The sequence below is a fragment of the Equus quagga genome, chromosome 5 (genome assembly GCF_021613505.1).
Source record: "Equus quagga isolate Etosha38 chromosome 5, UCLA_HA_Equagga_1.0, whole genome shotgun sequence".
Classification (NCBI taxonomy): domain Eukaryota; kingdom Metazoa; phylum Chordata; class Mammalia; order Perissodactyla; family Equidae; genus Equus; species Equus quagga.
In genome coordinates, this window is record NC_060271.1 from 81,008,286 (window position 1) to 81,020,909 (window position 12,624).

Consider the following 12,624-nt stretch of genomic DNA (forward strand, 5'->3'; position numbering starts at 1 on the left):
CAAAGGAATGAAAATTGGGAAGGTTTCAGACTTTTCCTCACTAATAAACATTAGAGGACAAGGGACAAATTTCTAAAGGTTTGAGGGAAAATAATTGTGTCCAGGAATTCTATATCTAGCTGATGTATCTTCTTTTTCACTTTTAAAGGCAACAAAAAGACATTCACAGATATGCCTTAAAAGCATATCATCCTCATATCTTTCTAGAAAAAAAATTGCTTGATGACAGATTCCACCTGTCTAATGGACAACTCAAAACTCAAAGATCATGGTATAAAAGAACTCTCAGGAGGTATTAAAATAAGGCAAACAAAGAATTTCATCAATATATTTTTCTAATTGTGGTTTCAAAAGGATTCAAATGTGAAAAGTTATTATTGAAGGACAAAATATAATAATTTCATAATAGTAACAGCTAACATTTTTATGTGTTAGGCTCTGGTCTACACGCTTTACATGAATTATCTCATTTACTCTTTGGAACTGCCCAACGAGGTAAATACCATCATTAAGTTCATTTTACAGATGAGGACACTGAGGCACAGAGGAGCTACGTAATTTGTCTAAAGTCACACAGCTAGCATACTGGCTATTTAACTATTGTTTCTATGCTGTGATCCTGAGGTTGGAACTCTGCAAATCATATTTCCCAGACTCTTGCTGCTGAAGGCAGACCAGGGTGATGAGATAGCGAGAGTGGGGGATGAGGAATTTGATCTGATATCAAGAGCAATCAGATATCAAGGGTGGGGGATTTTCGCCAAGCTGACTCAGCAGGGTTCTTGCTAAAACTGGACTAGGCGGACCAACGACAGAGCCCACGGTCAAGGTCTAGTCAAAAAGAGGATTCTGAGAAGCCTGGCTCAAGTTGGGTCAAGGACAGAGTCTTTGTCACTGTAAATGGGTTCAAGCTCACTAACTTAAACAATGACAATTAAAGCATTGAGCATCATCTCCACCTACCAAAATGGGATAGGTTTCTTTTTATACTGCACAAATTCAGGGATGGGAACACTCAGGATTGAGTGTTTTCTTTTAAGACCAAAAGCTCCTTGAGGGCAAGGAGTATATCTATTTTGTTCACCGTAATAAACTTTCTGGAGTGTGTCCACAGTGGGTATTTAATAAATATTTGTTAACTGAATCAGTGAGTGGGGAGCAAAGCAGTATAACTTTCCTGGAGGATACTCTGGCTCATATCTCTTGACCCAGTTATTCCATTTATTAAAAACATGAAAAACATCAAAGAAGCACAAATAAAGATATTTGTTCTAATCATATATATATAACAGCAAAAAATTAAAATAAAACAATAAAATATTCAATAGTAAAGAACAGATTATCCAGCAACCATTAAAAATAATGTTTCTGGAGAATATGTAATGCAATGGGAAAATATTAACTGAAAACACCAGAACGTACCAAATATACAATGAGATCCAATATGGTAAAAAAGCCTGTATATGGAAAAAACGCTAAAAGGAAATTGATCAAAATGTCAACAGGAGTTCTCTCTATGTGATTATTATTCTGAGCTGATTTTTATTTTTTATATTTTCTTTAATGATTATGTAATTACTTTTTAAATGAGAAAACAAAAACAAGAAATGCTTTTTTTAAAGAAGGGAAATGGTTATTACAAACTCCCTTCTCCTAATGGGCAGTTCTGAAACTTGAATGCGTATCAGAACCACCTAACGGTTAGTGAAAAGAGATTGCTGCCTCTGTTCCTCCCTCCTATTTGGTAGGTCTAGGTGGGCCCTGACAATTTGCATTTCTAATAAGTTCCACTGGGCTAAAACATGGCAGCAGAGGATGGCTACATGGTCTAGTGAAAATGATGTCGGTTTTGAGGTCAGTCCGGTTCTGATTCTAGCTCTACCCTTTGCAGGCTGTGTGTAGCAAGAATTCACATACTTTACCCTTGCTTGGCCTGTCTCCGCATTGATAACATAAAAGTAATGCACACCTCGAGTGTACGGTGAAGGTTAAATGATATGATTAAATACTCAATGCAGTGCCTGCCTTAGATAAGGTCCTTAATGTTGGCCCCCTTCTCTTTGATTTCCTCTAACGATGCAGCACACATTTGCCATAACTGGGTTTACTATGACATGATTTACCCACAAAACAGGTCAAACCATTTCCTCTAAACCTAACAAACTCCGCACATCCCTCTGCTACTAACAAAATCTTCACTGTTCATCTATAAAATCAGGGATAACAGTATAACAGTACCTACTTTGATATAACAGATGATAGTATCTACTTTGCAAAGATGCATCCATGAGGATTAAACAAGATAATATAAGTGCTTCATACAGTAACTGGCATAGGGAAGATATACAGTAAATGTCAGTTTCCTTTCCCCTTCTCTTTAACCGGGTATTTAGCCATAGCTTCTCCTAGACCCAGTTCAAAAGCTCACCCAGTCTAGAATAGCTCAATCTTTCCACCTTAATCAGATTGCTCTCTTGTGTCACATTTAATTTGAAGTCAATCATTTGGTTTACTTAAGTACTAGTAAGGACACACTCAATATAAACTATTGCCTTGGATGCTCAAGGAGATAAGTAGAAGACTGTTCCCTGACTTTGAGGTACTTGGTTGAAGTGACATGAAAAGCTGAACAGGAATACAAGGGAGGGTGGGACAAATTAGACAGAAAGTAAGTGTGGTAGGAGTTTTGAGATTATAGTGGCTCATTTGTGATTATTTTGCACTCAGGATCTAAAGAATTACTGAGTTGTAACAGAGCTCTGGTTTTACTGCTGAGAAAATAGATCCAGAGATCTAAGTGGTCTAGGGTCACAGCTATGGAGTGGCAGAGGTTTCCTGTCTTGTGGTCTCATGCTGCTAACATTTCTAAATATTAATCAGTTTATGTTTGCGCTTCCTAAGTAGGCAGTTTGGTGTAGCCAGGTAAACACTGGGCTCTGAAGCCAAAATGTGTGGATTTGAATCCTGGCTTTGCTAGTTGCTATCTGTGTGATTTTGGGCAAGTTAATTATCCCTATGCTTCAGTTCCCTCATCTTTAAAATGAACATCCTAATACTTTATTTTATAGGGTTGTTGTGAGGATTAAATAACTTAATATACATAAAGCCCTAAAAACTGTGTTTTTTGTCATTATAATTGCTATTAGTCTCTGAGAGAATGGAAAGCAAGGAATCTAGTCTTTTAATTTTTTTCTTTCTTTTAAACCTCCTCCTTCAGATTTTGATCAAAGCATCCAGGTGGGTGTTCAATAAATACATGTTATCTGCCTTAATCCTACCAGATAAAAACAAGTTTTTGTATCTCAGAAGCGAGACTTGGGATTTGGGTAAATTTGGCCAAGTCTGGTACCAGGAAAATGTAGAAAAGTAAAAACTGAGATAGCAACAGATTCTAGGAAGGCAACAGACCTGCTTCTTTAAAAAAGTCAGTCAAGATCAATAGGTGTAGCGAAAGATGGGGGTTAGTGAATCCAATTCCAAATGAGCTTTCTCATCTATTTTAAGATCTATCCCAAACTTCCTTAGATAAAAGCTAGCCTTTTAAGGAATGTGCAGAGAACATGCCTCCCGTGGGCTTGCTCTGAGGCAACGTTTTAGCAGGTGCTGCGTTCCACCCTGGAGGTGGTTGCATGAATTTGTGAACTGAGGTGACAACGTTGACTCCCTCCAAGATGCTGTCTCTACAAAGGACATTTAACTGCAATGGCACTACCTGAATCAAGAAGGAGGAGGAAGAGAAGGAAAAGGAAAAGAGGGAGAAGAGGGAGAAAAAGAAGGAGGAGTAAGGAGAAGCAGCAGCAACGCTGCTGCCAGCCCAGTCACAGCTCAGTTCAATACTCAGATTAGAGAAAGCAAGAACCATGATTTTCCCCGGAGCATCCTTCTCTACTCTCCTCAAATGTCTGCTGAAAAAATTCTGGGACGAATTACAAACTAAGAGGGCTGTCGCTGAATTAGGGAGAGCGGGACGAGGTGAGAAATAACCTACATTCAGGGGTTAGAAAAATCATGGATTTTTTCTCTTTTTTTTTTGGAGAGGGCAGGGCTTTGGGATCACCTTTAACATCATCTATCAGGAAATAGAGAGATGGAGAAGGGTACCAACCGGCGCTCCACATCATCTGCATTTGGCAGGCGCATATCACACTGTCCACCCCCATCCTCGGCACTCAGGGGACGGCAGAGTAAAATAAGCATCACAGGGGGAATCTCGAAGCTAAAAAGAAACAACAGAAGGGCAGCCTAGGGTTCTCGTGTGGGAGGGGGTTAGCGAAGGTCAGGCCCACTCACAGCATCAGCAAAGGTGGAAGAATTAAGGGCCACCGTCGGCAGACGAGCCCCCAAGTTTGGGATCGGAGCTAACCGGTCGGGTCTCCTGGTACTCTAGGATCTGCCCTGAGCACAACCTTTAAGTTTCTCGGTTTGAGTCTCGCCTGCAGATTCCCAGACGAGACACAGTCTTATTAAACGTTCTTAGAGCGTCAAACCCAGTCCTGACCGTTGAGCCGGTTCTCAATGACATCTGGCAGAAAAAGCGGCTTTTGAGGTTGGGGCGGAAGGCCACCGGTTTTATTTATGTTAGGGTGTGGCCTTGTACCAACTGCTAGCAAAATTTTCCCAACCACCCCCTGTCCTCCACCTTCTGCCCAGGTGACGTCGGTAAGCGCCGCAGGACCCGCCAGGGGCTAAGCGGTTAAGTCACGTCCTTCAGGTGTCAGCCTCGATCCTTTTGGAAACCACAACCCCCAGAATCCCTTGTTAGGGGAGGTCAAGCCGCAAATAATATGGCTCCAGGAGGGTGGAACATGCAGCAGGGTGGAAACCCCAGTTCCTGGCAGTTTCTTTACCGGATGTGTTTAAATAACCGAATCCCCACAAACGCACCTCCTTACTAACCATCTTCCAGGCGGAGGAGGCCACCGCCGCCGCCTTGCTCGCTTCTCCAGGAGCATCCTGGGAGTTGTAGTCCAGCCGCTGGGCTGCGCCGAACTACCTTTCCCATAGTGCCCTGCGGGTTGGGCTAGATTAACGTTCTTTTCCAAAACTCTCTGCGCACTGAGACTGCCTTTCCCGTTCCCCTTGTCTCAGACGATTCCTTTAAGTTACTCGCGACAGAGCGGCGGCTGCAGGAGGGCCCCAGCCCCTCACCGCACCGCCCCCAGAGGCACTTCCGGCGGCGGTTCACTTCCTGGTTGGGTGGATGGAGCCGGGCGGGAGCGCGCGCGGGGGAGGGGCGGCGGGTCAGTCTCCGCCGGGCGCTCCGGGGATCAGCTGGCTGGCGGGCGGGCGCCGAACGCGGCCCCGGCTCTTGCTGCAGCGCCGCGTCCTCTCGCGTCGCAGGCCGGCCCGGCGGCCGTGACAATGTTGCGGGGCTGGTAGCTGGGCGCCGGTCGCCGAGCCGTCTCAAGTGGGTGCCGCCGGGATGCTGCCTCGCGGGGCGGCGGGGAGACCGGGGAGGAGGAGGAGGCAGTGCCCGGCTGGGTTGGCGCTGCCCAGGGCGGCCCGAATCCCTCCTTTTTCCGAGCTCCGGACACGGAGGTCCCGGGTTCTGGGGCCGGGCACGAGTTTTCAGCTGCAGGGTTCTTCATGCTAAGAAAATGCATGAAGCGTTTCCCTAGGATGATGGCTTTTGCTTCCCTTAGGACTCAGCAGTTGCATTTGTAAGTGTGTTACTGATTCATCCTCTCTCTCTTCCTCTGTCATCACAGGTTTAAACTTACACGAATCGCTCTCTTGAGGAGGAGGGGACCGCCGCGCGACTGACACGCATATTCCTATAGGCATCTTCCCTCAGCCCCCACCCCCACGGCCGGATTCGGGTGGCTCCTCTCCGCGCTGAAATCCGAGAAGAAATCCTTGGATCTCTTGTTTTCTTAAAAAAAAAAAAAGAGGAAAGAAAAAGAAAAAAAAATCGGGAAACCGTCGGTATTTTGTTTTTCTGCTTCCTATTCGCAAGATGAAGAAGTTTTTCGACTCTCGGCGAGAGCAGGGCTGCTCTGGCCTGGGCTCTGGCTCCAGCGGAGGAGGGGGCAGCACCTCGGGCCTGGGCAGTGGCTACATCGGAAGGGTCTTTGGCATTGGGCGGCAGCAGGTCACTGTGGACGAGGTGTTGGCGGAAGGTACGGTGGGCTCTTTCAGTGCGCCGTAAATTAAAATCTTGTGCTGATGCAGCAAGACTCTGGTTTCTAGTTGTTGAATGTTTGAATGGGTTTTGGCCAGTTGACCCTCCCTTCCCCCTTCCCTTGCCCTGTGAATCATTGTCCTTGAAAAATTTAAAACTGAGGTTTGAAAGTGACAGGGCTTATGGGGACGAGGGGGAGGTTGCTGGAAATTGTTTACCTCGGTGGGCTTTTCTTTAAAAAAACGTTGACAAGCCAACTCTTGTTTGCCTCTCTGAATTATGAGGATCAGGCAGAAAGTGTAATGCTTCACGTTGAATGTAGGGTAGTGGGCTTGTCATCCTTTCAAAACTTGAAATGTTGATTTGAGGGCTGAAGGGTGGGGTTGGAGGACGTTTTGGAAGAGAGAGGGGTTTCTTCTCCTCCCACCCAACTTTCCCACTCCCACGAGCCGGCATTGGAAGGAAGAGAGGATTTTCAGAGAATGGGAATGTGTTTTTCTATGAGCCAAGGCTCTTGGTGGATTTGACCAGGTTCATTTCCTGACCCAACTGTAATCAGGTCCCCAGGATGTAGCTAAGATAACAGAAATTACATGAAATGAATGTGGTTGTTTTGAAATCAGTCTAGTAGGCCCCTCTTCCTCTTGTTTTAGTTTTTTTTTTTTAGCCAAAAGAATACTTGAGAGTGGCATCTGATTTTTGCTTTTCCTCTATTGAAGAGGATGTTATTTAGATCTGCCCTGTAAATTCTCTCCGTGTGTGTTCATTTGTATATCTGTCGATAGGTAGATATCCATCTTTATCCCCCAGGCTTTTTGGAAATCTTTGCATGTCTCTTTGGGTAACCTTAACCTCGACCTTCATAATTATGCCAGACTTATACTTTTCACAGCCCATTGCCTGCCTAGTGTGCTTTTATTTTTAATAAAAGCAGCAATTTCCTCAGCATGAAGCTATTCAAACTAATTGGATGGGGCCAACCTGCTGTAGGTTGTGTTATTGGCTGAGAGGGGATCGGGGAAGGGGGAGGCCTCTCTTACTGCAACATGGTGGTGGGGGAACAGTTTATTAGCTGTGGAAGGAGCCTTTCTGCAAGCTAAGATTGAAGCAAGGGTCCTGCCCCGGGCCTGGGAAATGCCTGTCATGGTGAGTGTTGCAGGCGGGTGGGTTGGGAGGAGGAAGAAGCTGTGTTTGGCTCTCAGCTTGTGTAAGCACTGGATTCAGCTGGACCCAGTTTTCTGGGTTTAGGGTTGAAGCCGGCACTTTAAAAACACTGTTTTAAAAAAGATATGACTATTAATGTCTTTGTGAAATTGTTGCTCTTTTCCTTTCTCAGTATTGCTGTAGCTGAACTTAATCCGGGGCCTGAGTCACTGCCCCTCTGGATCTTTCTTTGTGGGCTTTGGTGCAGGATGGGAGATGCTTCTGTGCCCGCTGCCAGATCCGCACCCTTGAGTCTGATGTGTCTCTTTCATCCCTGTGCCAAGCCCTTGACTGCAGTGGGATGGAGAAATGGAGGAGTGTGTGAGAGAGAAATCAGGAGGAATGAGGGGGCGCAGAGCTCTTTCCTTCCCTCTAAATGGCCTCTGCTGACCTTACAGTCCAGGAGCATTTTGTTCAGCCAGGATATTGTCTCGTGATAGATGGTGCTACCCTGGCAGTGCTTCCACTCAGAGTCTGAGTGATGGGGAAGAGAAAAGGCAAAATTGGTCTTTGTTATCTAGGCTGCCCTCCTCTTCCCTAAAATTCATCCCTGAGAACTGCACATCGTGCATTGGGATATTTTTAAGTGGAACGTAGGGCTTGCAGCTCTGCATTCATTCATTTATTTGTTCAGTCAACAAATAGTTGTGGAGTGTCCATGAGTTGCCAGGCACTGTGCTAGGCTCTGGGGATATGATATAAAACTAGATGTTGGAGTTTACAAACTACTTTGAGAGATGGAAGACAGCCAGAACAGAGTGATATGTGCTATCATGGACATGAGCTTAGGGTGCAATGGTCCCCCTTTTAGCGAGCCAAGAATCTGCAGGAAGTGACTGGCTAAAGAATCAGTAGGAGTTATCCATGTGTGGTGACGGCATGGACAAAGACTCAGAGTAGCAAGAGAGAAAAAGTATGGAAAACTGGGTGTGGTAGCATTCCCCTCTTTATGTTCTTTGACTATAATTGAGTTTGAATTTGTGGCTCTTAGAAGTATGTAGCGATATGGGAGCCAGTATACAAAGTATTTATGTAGCAGCTACCAACTCCAAAGGCACTACTAGCTTCTGAGAGGGATATAGGGAGGTCTAAAGTGTGATGGCTGCCTTTAAGGAGCTGGCAGTAAATTTGGGAAGATGAGGCAAACATTCACACAAACAGTAGCATGGTGACCAGCACTTTCTGTAGAGTCAGGCAGATCCAGGTTCAAATTCTGGATCTGTTCTTTACTTGCTGTGAAACCTTGGCCAAGACATTGCAAACCTCTCTTGAATCTCTGTTTCCCTATGGCAGTGGTTCTCAAAGTGTGGAGCCTGAATCATGAGCATCAGTATCACCTGGGAGCTTGTTAGAAATGCAAATTCTCAGGCCTCATCCTGTACACCATGGGTGTGGGGCTTTAATAAGTTGTTGGAGAGATTCTGATGCAAGCTAAAGTTTGAGAAGCACTGTCCTATGGAGTGGTCTTGAAGATTAACTGAGGCAATGTAGATAAATTATGTAACATTTTTCAAGTGTTCAGTAAATGGTAGCCATTATTTACCAGGACTTTACGTCATATATACATAGCTAGAGAAGTGTGTGTGAGGGCAATGTGAAGGCTAGTTTGGCTGCAGCAATCCTTTTCCTCCCATTATGAGTCGACAGAGCCGGATCTTTTTTGTAGGGTCTTCACCAGCTCCTTAAAGGGTCAACAGATGTTTTTGGTAGCCATGCCTCTTCCTGGACCCTCTTCTCTTTGAGTCCCCACATGCTGACCTAGCCACCAGTCCCAGCCAGAGTGGTCTAAGGATGATGAGAGTTGTGCGTCAAGCGCCCAGGGCAGTGGCCAGGAAGTTCAGAGAGGGGTGGTCTGGTGGGCTTCAAACACAGACCCTATCTATTAACACCACATCCCACTGATCATTCCTTTTTCCCTAATGTGCGTATTGGTCTATGCTTTATAGTGAGGAATTGCAAGAACCCCAAGGAGGAGGTGCTGGAGTAAGACAGGAGAATGCCTGGGCTGCCGTCTCTCCATCAGCAGCGTCAGCCCTGCTGGCCTAGTTTCGCTAACTAGTCCGGCGGGGGCTTGTTTGTCTGGGGGAAGTGAAGGCTCTCAGTCGTGAGTTCAGAGGGATATGCTATCTCTAGATTGGGTGAAGGGGAGGATATTTTCTCTCTAGCTTCCTCAGCAAAGATGCCATGATGAGATGCTAAATCATGTCTGAGGTAATGGGCATGTGATGTCAAAGGAAGATTTGGCTTAAGCTTCCAGAATGAGCTCAATGGGAAAATTGGAGCAATGCTCAAAGAAGGACTAAGAAGCTGTGCTTTTATCATACCTCCTTAGCTATGAGGCCTTACATCTAAGCTTTAAACAGTGAATAAATGTTCATTGAATACCTGCTGTGTCCAAGACAACATTCCAGAACTGCATCAGTTCTGTATAGGGTGGACGAGGTGGCCCTTCAGAACAGTTTTCCACTTACACTAAAGGAATCCAGGTCTAGGGCTTATGAGGACTACTAGGTCCCCGTGTCAGTCAACGTTGACCATTTCTCCTACCTACAGTGCAAGGTAATGAGGCTTAAAAATGTGTGTGAAACCACCTAAAAAAACCAACAGTTACTCTTTCATGGCCTGAAGTGGAAATCTCTAATTTACTTATTTATTTTATGTATTGTTTATCTTACCTACACTGAAATGTAAGCTTTATAAGGGAATAGATATCTATGATTGATTTATTCACTGAGGTACCCAAACCACCCAGAATAGTTTCTGGTACGTGGTGAATGCTAAAATGTATTTGTTGTGTGAATGCATAAATGAATAAGTCAATATTAAAATAAAAACCAACCAAACATATATGATATATATGGCATATGGTTATAACGTGTTGGTGGTATCAATATGATGCATGCATGTATTCAGTTAGTGATAGTTGTGTTAGTGTCTTCTTTGTGCCAGACACTGTATTAGGTTCCACAGCTACTAAGGTGAATGGGACTTGGGCTTGGCTCTTAAGGAGCTCATAGACCAACAAACCCTAAGGTAAGTGTCCAGCATTTAGCATGGCCCTGGGTGTATAGTAGGTGGTAAAAAGATGTTATGAGATGATAAAGAGAAGGGCCTGGGGGTGAGGGTCTACAGATGAAGTGTGATTTGATCAAGAATGGAAATTGCCCAGCAGATGTTCCAGATGAGGGTTACCCAAGGCCTTCCAAGCAGAGAGAATAGCATATGCAAAAGTGTGGAGTGGTGAAACAGTGTGATGAGTTCCAGGAATACTGACTAGTCTGGTGTTATCATTTTGGTTAGTACAAGTTTCCCTTCCAGAATCAAGGAAAGAAGGACATGGAATAGTAGAAGGAAGTTCTTTTACATTTGCTCCCTGGCTTTCCTTGCTGCTCACTTTCTTCAGTGGTCCTGGGCCTTTTGAGTAACTATTGATTAACTGTCCAGTATACACTGCCCCCTCTGTGCCTCGGCCCTTTGCTAATTGTGGGACAAGGGAGTGGCTAGTGTCTGGGGAAGGAGTGGTCCTGAAGGTTTGAAGAGAAGCAGGAAGCTTGAAACAGAGCAGGTCGAGGAGTGAGATGACTAGTGTTATAGAAAGGAGTGGACAGAGGGATGATGAGGATGTTTGACCAGAGCAGAAAGTATACTAGAGAGAAAAGAAAAGGAAATAAGGTTATGGAGAGCTTTAGTGTCTGGCAGAAAGGTTAGTTATAAGCACCTGAGGTCTTCTCTTGACGCAAACACCAGTTGGATCCCTCCCACATCAGATGTCTTTGCCTGCTGGGAAGTCTGGTTTTTTAGTGGCAACTGCAGATTTTCAGGGGGTGGTTTGTGAATGGTGTCTTCTTCCTGGCTTCAGGCATGATGACGGTTATAGCTTTGCTAAATATAGCCAAATCTAGAATTCAGAAATGAAATCCAGAATAAGCAGTTGCATGGTCAAAGCCTTTTCTTTAGTCTTTCCAACAGTCATGCTCATTTAATGAGAGAAGATGAAGAGAAGCAGTTTCACATGGATTTTGAGCGGGAGGGATGGGGGAGGCATACGCTTGTACCTCAGTAGCTAAAACTGCATGTAGAGTATACAGGTAAAGCTTGATAAATATTAATAAAGTACACATAAAAATATTACTGCATCAGAGCAGTCATTTTAACTTGCAGTATTTGAAACTTGACATTTCAGAAAGGGGACTAATACCATCATTTGCCTTCATCTTGTACTCTTCTAAGGATAAATACTTTCTGAGCCTGCTTAAGAAATAACTGACATCTGCATCTGCAAGCCAAACAATGACAATAATAGAAATGGTATTGTCTATTGAGGTAGCATCTAGCACTGTGAGGTATGAAGAGTAGCCTGCAGTCTCCTTTTCTGGAGCCACATTTTGGTGTGGTGGAAGGAGCCCTGCAGTATAAATTGGGAGATCGGTGTTTGTTGATTCATTCGTTGCCATATTCAGTCACCCTTACTGAGCGCTTTCTATGTGCTGGACATCACCCGGTGATAAATGAGACATGGCTTGAGGAACTTAACAATCATAGAACTTCAGACATGACAGCAAGTAACTGTAAGTGCTGTAGTGCAAGGATGTGGAAGGGCTGGAGGAACAGACATGGGAGGGCAATTAATTTTGTGGGGTGAAGAGTAGTCAGGGAAAGCTAAAGAAAGGTGATATTTGAGATATGTCTTCAAAAAATAAGAATTTATTACTGGATGGACAAGGTTGAGGGGACATTCTAGGCAGAGAGAATAACATGGCCAGAGACACAAAAGCAGGAAAGTGCAGTGCTTGCTGGGAGCCGCATGTTTTGAGATAGCAGTAATCTATTAGTGGTTCAGGGCTGTGCTGTTAATAAAGTAGCCACTAGCCGCATATGGCTATTTAAATTAAAATTATCTAAAATAAAATGAAAATTTAATTCTTCAGACACACTAGCCACATTTCAGTTGCTTGGTAGCCACATGTGTCTAGTGCCTACAATTTTGAGCAGCACAGATAGAGAATATTTTATCATCACAGAAAGTTCTATTGGGCAGGTTGGTTTAGAGCAATAGTTTATAAGCTTTTTGGATAGATAGTACTATCAATTAAAAAACATGCAATTCCTTTATATATGTATGCCCATTTATTGGTAAGTTATATTTGTGTCCTGCTGTCATTAGCTAGTATCTGAGGCACAGTATATACTTGAAATGAAGTTCATTTATGTTAGTGGACACAAATACGTATTTTAAATAATCTCAGTAAGGTTTTGGTGACGGTCTTGTCATATCTTTAGGTTGTGATTGTTTCTGCATT

General features: G+C 44.1%; 1 protein-coding gene across 17 annotated transcripts in view; it reads left to right on the forward strand.

Moving 5' to 3' along the window:
- Positions 1–5,202: 5,202 nt before the first annotated feature.
- The window catches only part of AAK1 (AP2 associated kinase 1), a 165,183-nt gene continuing 157,761 nt past the window's right edge, over positions 5,203–12,624 (forward strand). For 13 of the 17 annotated variants that reach the window (XM_046660222.1, XM_046660228.1, XM_046660231.1 and 10 more), the window contains exons 1-2: positions 5,203–5,407; positions 5,709–6,119. In XM_046660222.1, coding sequence (XP_046516178.1) covers positions 5,957–6,119 — 163 coding nt within the window. In that variant the 5' untranslated portion in view covers positions 5,203–5,407; positions 5,709–5,956. The remainder of the gene's footprint in view (positions 5,408–5,708; positions 6,120–12,624) is intronic. The other 4 variants (XM_046660233.1, XM_046660234.1, XM_046660236.1 and 1 more) reach the window with 1 other exon arrangement.